General features: G+C 38.4%; 1 protein-coding gene across 16 annotated transcripts in view; it reads right to left on the bottom strand.

The window, feature by feature from the left end:
* Nucleotides 1-3168: 3168 nt before the first annotated feature.
* The window catches only part of LOC113636257 (regulating synaptic membrane exocytosis protein 1), a 68774-nt gene continuing 63480 nt past the window's right edge, over nucleotides 3169-8462 (bottom strand). For all 16 annotated transcript variants that reach the window (XM_027136226.2, XM_047812058.1, XM_047812060.1 and 13 more), the window contains 5 exons: nucleotides 7630-7780; nucleotides 6216-6328; nucleotides 5962-6063; nucleotides 5687-5826; nucleotides 3169-5576 (listed from right to left, as the gene is read on the bottom strand). In XM_027136226.2, the coding sequence (XP_026992027.2) occupies nucleotides 5364-5576; nucleotides 5687-5826; nucleotides 5962-6063; nucleotides 6216-6328; nucleotides 7630-7780 (719 nt within the window). In that variant the 3' untranslated portion in view covers nucleotides 3169-5363. The remainder of the gene's footprint in view (nucleotides 5577-5686; nucleotides 5827-5961; nucleotides 6064-6215; nucleotides 6329-7629; nucleotides 7781-8462) is intronic.

Here is an 8462-nt window from a genome sequence, read left to right as displayed (position 1 = left end):
GGGGGATGTCAGGTTTAAGATTTTATTGGTTGAATTGACAGTTTTCTCAGGCAGCAGAAAGACTTTTGCAATTACAATTGAATTTATTTAAATTTATTGTTGTTTTTATAACATCAACTACAACAACGAGTTGATAAGAAGCTAAGTGGATTATTATTGAGATGTGTAATACTTGATGTGTCCACACGGTGGGGTTGTTAACTGGTGAGTATTAATATATCAAGCTTACAATTTTATTAACAGAAGACTAAAACCTATTTTTTTTATTACAGTTCTGAAATTGCAGAGAAGTTTATAAATAATACGTTTTTAAAGACACTTAAATTCCAGTAAAACATTAACATTAACAAATTGACTGAAAGCAGAATTAAATGGCCATGTGAATTTAAATAAATAAACAAACAAACAAGTAAGTAAGTAAGTAAGTTAGTACAATGAGAAAATACAAGTTGTCTGAGTTCCATAAGGGCAGTTACATTTAAAACACAGACAATTATTGTGACTGGTTACTGCTCATTATCACTGAGCTTGTATTGTCTTTATGTGAGAAAGTAAAAACTTTCTTATGGCCATGAAGCACAGATAAAGGGAACTGTTTAAGAAACTCTGTACCCTCACTGACCACTTTATTAGAGATACCAGGTAATGTCCAAATAAAACATGAGAAAGGGGAAATCACAAGCTTGATTAGTTAATTATACAATAGATTATATGTAACAAACAGGCCTACACACAAGTGATCATTCACATAAGTAATTACATACACCCCAAAATAAGTCGTATATTTCAGATAGTTAATAATGAGCTTTTCAATTGCAATGTGTTAAAGGTGCCACTGCTTTTCTCGCTTTAACCTCAAATCAGTCTTCTCAAATTCCTTGATTTGCTAATTCTTAGTTCATTTTGACTGGTTCCTGTATTGTACCAGCTATAACCTCAGATTCCTGTTCTTGACACGTGGGACCCAATGAGGCCTTCTGCTGTTGCAGCTCATTAAATGTGTTGTGTGCTGTAATGTTTTTTTTGTTGTTGTTCACTATGGTTGTAAAGAGTGATTATTTAAGTTACAATAGACCTCCTCTGTTTGTTTGAAGACTTTAAAGTCTCCAAGGATTTCAGCAATTCCACAAATAATCCCATTTGGATATTTGCTGTGAAGCCTAACTGAAGCTCTTGACCAGCATCTGGATGATTTGATGCATTGCACTGCTGTCACATGAATGACTGAGTAGATCACAGCATGAATGAGCAGTTGCCAGTAAGTGTGAGTATATAATCTGAGTTACAGTAAGATTGGGGTCTAAAGTCTACCAAATAATACTAATATAGCCTGATATATTCTCTCTAATACTCTTCTTGATGATGGCATGACCCTTTCCTGCTTTCTGTCCGTGAAATGATTGTATCATGACTGAATCTACATTAAACTACATTTATTATATTGTAAAGTGCGAATATTCCAAGTGCAAAGCTCTACCCTGGTGCAGTACATAGAAATGCTTGCAATTATGGGAATAATTATGTACTGTAAGAACAGATTTAATGACAGCCATGTTTGAGCAACTGAATGCGCACAGAATGTGTGTGCATCCATGCAACTCATTGAAAAACAGATAAGCAGGTAAGATGGGAAAAAATTTGTGATCTTGTCAGACCACTCGTCCTGTGGCATATTTTCTAAAAATGAGTGCAAACCAAAATTTTTGTCTCCTCGCATTTCTTAGGGCCATTCTTTAAGGGTCATGTCACTGCATCTAAATATCATCTTTAACCTGTTTAAAAGAGTGGTTTCTCTTAGGATGACATTGTCTCCATTAACAGGGCACTGACTAGTAATCAGGGGTGGCCAACCAGTCAGAGACCAAGAACCACATTTTTTACTATCTTACTGCAAACAGCCACATCATACACAGGGGCACACTTGAACATAACCTTTTTTTTCTCTGCCATTTTGAGAGCAAATTTGACACAAATTGTTTACTCAAATTATCTTGCTCCTACTGGGAAACTTTGAGGTATTTTCATCCCACTCACATGCACATTTGACGAAAATACAGCATTGAACTCAAGCGAAGCGAACACGCTGAATAAGAGACACAAATACAAACTTCGGTATGAACATAGAGCCGCAAGAAACCGGGCAAAGAGCCGCATGCGGCTCGGGAGCCACGGGTTGGCCACCCTGGACTAGTTAAAATAATGTCAATTATATGCTTGTGTCATCAGATTTCCCAACCCAAATAAACACTTGTGTATCTTTGAAAGAATGGCGTTCATCCCTCAACTAAGACACTTTGTTGTTTCTCTCCTTCATTAACAATCAAAAGAGTAGAAAACTAGACTATGTTAAAATTAGAATTACTTATTTGGTTACATAATTGCTCTTCTAGGAAAGGCTTTTTTTTTTTTTCAAGAGATGAGGCAATGATATTAGGCAAGGAAGTGGTGTGCAGCCGTCATTCATCAGCTCTTTCACTCCAACCTTTGGGAACCATGTTCATGGATCTCACTTTGCGTGTAGGGGCATCATGATGCTAGAATATAGTCTTGATAGAACAGGCGTTGGCTCGGCCTCTTAGTCCCAGTGAAAAGATATTCTAATGCTAGACCTTTGTGTGCATCAATCTTTGTGGCAACAGTTTGGAGGAGGCCTGCATATGGGTGTTATGTTGGGTGTCGATATACTTTTAGGCTATATAATGTATACAGTATATGTGGCAGTGAACCTCCATTGCTCCACCCGTGACATATTGTCAAAACTTTAGTAAAGAATGCCCTTAGATATTATTATAGACAAAATGATTTCATGAAGAAATACCAAAGCTAACAGGTACATATAAAATGGACATTAGCGGCCTACAACAAAAATAAGGACGTTTAGTCAAGTTAAAAAGGTGACAGGAACTGTTCAGCTGCACATACATTTTTCAGAGCCACTGTTCTTTTTTCACACAGTCTTTTATTTGTAAATAATAAAAATGAACTCTTGAATATAAAACATACACATCATTTGAGTAACATCTGTTGTACAAACAAGAAATGTTGCAGTGAATACTTTCTATTCTGTTTCAGTGGGACACATGAATTGTAAACAATCAGTATCCTTGAGTAATACTGACAAAGGAAAGAAGTCTGTCATAACGGACATGAAAAGTAAACTTTTCTTTCTTTTTTTTTCTCTTTTTTTTTTATTTTTTTTTTATCAAAACAGATCTCATGGACTTTGTTCTAATGCTGTAACAGATAAGCCGAGGTCCCAATTATAGTGATTATTTTATAGCCACATATATCTGAAGGAACCAGAACCTCTGGAGGTGTCCTTTCTCAGCCTTTATACCATTCAATGGGGCCAGGAGACAGAGCATTAATCTATTTCAACAGGGCTACCTTGTAAATATAAGTAAACCTTAAAGCAGACTCATATTTAATGTATGTGCGTTGTTTCTGTTTGCAACATTTACTTGGATATACTCTCATATATATATATATATATATATATATATATATATATATATATATATATATATATATATATAATCTGTTTATATTTTCATAGATCATATATCAATTTTTTCCATTTATAGATAGCTCTGTTTTTATACACATTATATAGCTTAGTTCTTAGTTCTAGCCCCACAGTTGTAGACTATGGAGAACACCAACATCTTCAGTAAAAAAAAAAAAATGAGGGCCTCGTGTTTGCTCAGTACTACAGTACAGAACTTATTTATTCATAGGGAAAAAAAAAACAGATAAAACAATTCAAAAAAATCCTCATAGACATTCTGCCCCAAAATGAGGGCTGTGTGCATGGCTGAACTTGGCCAAATGCCCACACATGGAATGAATGGCTTCATTTTATTGGTTAGTCTATTAATATCAAGTACGAGCAAACTGTACAAGTACATGCAACATACAAGCTGGCCTACAGTATGTGGAACTAACACACATTTATTTTAGTCTCTTTTTCTCATCTGTCTTGTTTTACAAAATGTGCATGCAGCTTGGAACAGTTCCAGAGTCATGCTGTTGCCCATGTTGGGAAAAGAAGATGGCAAGTTTTGGGAGGTCACCATTACAGGCCATCTCCTAAACCACCTCTCACTTACTATCACGTTCGTCCAGATGCTCGGGAAGAGAACTTGATTTCTTTATTCATATATATTATATATTTATATACTGTATATATATATATATATATATTTTTTTTTTTAACTTAAACTACCAATAAATAAAAATAATGCAAAAATAGCTGATGGTAATTTGGGTTGTTATAATCTTCTTTAAAATTTTGTTTAAAAAAATCAAGCATTTGTGCTTGCTTCAAAATAAATCTACTTGGATAGAAATTCAGTTTCTTGGGCAGGTCCCAACAACAAAAAGTCAAATAACTTGACTGGCTACTACCTATGTGCACGGTCCATAGTAACCAGTTCTCTCTATTAACTCTCAAGAGCTCAAAATATATCAGAGGGCCAGTAACCTGGGAGTCCAGAAGTTTTAGTGTATTTATGTCAGTTGGCCATTCTTATAATCTCCTGGCCAGGCTGAAATAAACCTCACTCCCATTGTTGTACTGTGTGTGGGTTTGCATCTTCCTTTAAGCTTATACAACACAACTGTCCGAATGAGCCATGTGTTGACATTCTACAAGGTGTGTGTGTAACAAATACATGAGAAAGTAAAAAAAGGCAGAGCAGTTAGTCATAACTGCTGTAAACAGACAAAGGTTTCCAAGCCGGCCTCCCCTCTTACACACACCTGATCGGAGTCAGTGGCATACTGACATGAGGTGAGGCCCTGCACTCAGCATTTATGAGGAGGTGGGGAGACTCTGAGAATACTAACTCTTGCCCTTTAACCCCCTGACTTCAGGCCTCTCTTCAGCAAGGAGAGGCTTCCTGTACAATTAGGCCAAGGGAGAGGCAGCGTTGTCTTCACTCTCACAGATCCACCATCACACCTCTCACACACCACATACTCTCACACACTCCTTATATGGTAAGAAAACAGCTCCTAAATGTTACTGATTGGCAAGAAGCATTCAGGCAACCAGCACCACGGTCGGCTTCTCTCTCTGTCAGCCACATCGGATTGCTTTCAGCTGCTTGTCATTCCCTCTTTTAATTTGGGCTCGCTCATAATCTCAGCAACATGGCTAAAACAAACAGAACATGCAGTAAGGAGCAGAGCGGATCAAGGGAAATCTCAGCAATCCAAAGGCCAAAAATAAAAGAGAGAAGAAGTGATTGTCAGGCTCCAGCAAAGCTTTGATCGTGATGCTGTCCGTCTGCCTGGCTGCCCCTCTGGCACTGTATTTTTTGCCATGGGCATATTTTATCTCGTGTTGTCTCTCCTCTTCACTAGGACCTGACACCTGTTGGCCCTGAATCGAGTGATGACTGGGAAGCACGCCGAGTGAGAGGAGCTAGCGTTGGGTCCACCAATGAGGATGGGGGAAAGAGTTTATACCAGCCAATCACTGTACTAGAAAGGTCCAGCTCTTCTAATAGGATCTGTGCAACTCCCATGAAGCATTTGTGGTCCATGCGTCCATAGTCACCCCACACTATTACCTGTCAGAGAAAATGCGGAAAAGAGAAAATGTTTACACAAACCCCCAAAAATATATAAAAAACTGAGAACTGATAGGATCTTCTGATTCAGATACACTTCTGCTTCTTACCTGCAGAACTTTACCCTGCGGACTCTCCTCAAACAGCAGTGACTGCTGATACAATGGGTCGAGTGTTTTTCGTGCAATCTTGGTTTTCTTTTTGGCTTTGCATGCTCCATTATCCAGCAAGTAGACCTTGACATATGGAGCTGTGGACACAAACACTATTATCAAATCACTGAGACAGTAAAAAGGAATAAACAAACATTCTTCATGGTGCTGTCAAAGTTACCAAGCTATTCTCTGCACTAACACACTCAAAAACACTATGAGAACACTTTTACCTGGCAGCGATTTGGATCCTGGTTTGGCGGTAAGGCCACGTGCCCTGATCACCTCCACCTCCAACTGACCCTTTTTATCCATTAAGCCAATCTGAACATCTCCTGAAACACACATACTATCTTTTTGGAATTTTGTATGTTATTTTTTATTGAAATTTTAAAGTTTAAGTTTACATTTTCCAGGTTTAATCGGTTCATTCAATTAAATGAAGCCTATTTAAATTCTGAGTCAAAAGCCTGAAATAAACACTAACCCATAGATGGTGTTGCTAGTGTCTGCCTCCCCACTAGCTGCGCAGGTCCAAGGCCATCGAGGAAGTCACTGAACTGGCTGTCAGCCCCCAACCTCATCCCTGAGAAGATCAGACTATAACACACACACACACACACACACACACACACACACACACACACACACACACACACACACACACACACACACACACACACACACACACACACACAGAGTAATGTAGATAATCTAACCCTAATCTCAACCTGTGAATAATACAAGTGTGTAAATATATACTTATGGTAGCATTTGGTTCCCATCAAGATATAAAAACATGCCCATACACACAGACAAAACAATTTCTGTTTTTGTGAATATATATCTGTTTGTGTCAGTACCAGAGACACGAGTGAATTGCAACACATATTGAGATGATAAACAGTTTAGAGAGACTATCTACAGCATGCTTCCACCATGAGATTATTTTCATTACTGGTATTTACTGTAATTCCATTCCCACCAATAAAGACCTATACAATAGACTAGAAAATGTTGAAAGCTGAACTCTGTACATTTGTGAACAGCAGACCTTTATTAAGTGCGGTATGTAAACCATGTCCTGTGCTGCGGCCCCTCAAACACAGGCGATTTTCCTTTGAGACCAGCACAATTTCCATGAGCTAACTCCAACTGGAATGTCTGAGAGCAGTGCCAGCCAGTGTCATTCTACCATATAAGAGGTGTAAGTGATACCTTCATTTCATACAAATCAATGTGTAATTAGCTTTAAATCACACAGTCGCTTCAATTGTGTATTTTGTCAGGCTCCGTGTTGGATTGCTGAGGGTCAGTGTGACCGGCCACTCCACTCTACAGTGAGCAATAGCTGTTCTGTTCTGTGCTCAGCCTAGAACCCTGCTGAGGCCCATCTACACAGATGATAGATATTTTAATTGTCAGAGCAGTGGAAGGCTCACCATCTGGCTCCAAAAATGGAGCTGTTAAAACAATGGACATATTACGTGTGCAAATCAGTGCAAAAATAGCCTATCTTGTGCTCTTTTTCCATGAGCTTATCTTTTGAAAAAAAAAAACATCTGTCCAAAAGATTTACACAACTTGCTTGATCCAAGATAAATATATGATACAAAGTCAAAAAGTCATTAGTTAACTCGTACTGCTTGACAATTTCAACTAAAAAAAATCACTGTAGTGGTCTTTAGACTGGGTTCCAGTGAACCATAAAATTACTGTACAGTATACTTTTAAATAACGTGTCTGATATTTGAGTAGTTAGATTTACCTTGGAGGTGGAATGTGGAATTAATATTACTGTTTTATAAACTGCAAACATTCTAAGAACCCCTGGCTTAGAGAATCAGAAATCAGAAGAGAATTTGTTGTGTGTACTGTATACAGTATGCTGTGATACTGACTTCCCCTCAGAGCTGTAGCTGTTCATGCTTCCATCAGTGGACTCGCGACTGGCCTGACGAGCCATTGCATTGCGAGGATACTCCACTGCCATGCCTGTCTCCTGACTCCTTTGGATCTGACTCGAACCTTTTGTCTTCTTATTTGCTGCTTCTACAAATAGACAAGAAAAGCTTTCATTTATATGACCCAGATTACTAGACAAAAAAATTGTCACATAGGAAAAAAGACAATGACACAGAAGTGGTACATGGTTTGAAAAAGAGTAATACATAATAGGTTTTTGTCAAAGAAGTATATCTCTCCCACTGCTGGCCTTACTCATTCAAGAGGAAATATTGCTGTCTGAGACAAGATGCTTTGGCCACGTTGACTATAACCATCTCCTGCTGGATAGCATGGGGTGCTGTCTTCACTATTTATGGTCTTTTGATGGATTGCAGATGGCTGGAAAAAGCCAGACCCTAAAGCCATACTGAATGGGTATTAAATACAAAAGAGGTATGTCACACAACCTATATGTCACTTTTACTTAAATGTGCCACTAGCTGCAAGTTCCGATGAGTGTTTCACATGAACCTGTGGAAGCAGATAATGACATTTGGTGCTTATGTAAATACTAAACTATAGAAACCTTAGTCCTGAAAGTTACTAACCTACTAACAGTAACTGCGCATGCTGGTCACTGTCACAGTGGATCAGGAGCCTACTCGTGGCACATTGTGCACGAGGGTGTAACACACCATCGATGGCATGCCAGTGGACCGACAGCTACCATGCATTCACACATTCACACCTAGCAGCAAATTTAATAGCCAATTCATCAGGTTTTGTG

Source organism: Tachysurus fulvidraco, chromosome 4 (assembly GCF_022655615.1).
Source record: "Tachysurus fulvidraco isolate hzauxx_2018 chromosome 4, HZAU_PFXX_2.0, whole genome shotgun sequence".
NCBI classification, from domain to species: domain Eukaryota; kingdom Metazoa; phylum Chordata; class Actinopteri; order Siluriformes; family Bagridae; genus Tachysurus; species Tachysurus fulvidraco.
The sequence above is the reverse complement of the archived record's forward strand: the minus strand, read 5'-3'. Positions and strand labels throughout refer to the sequence as shown.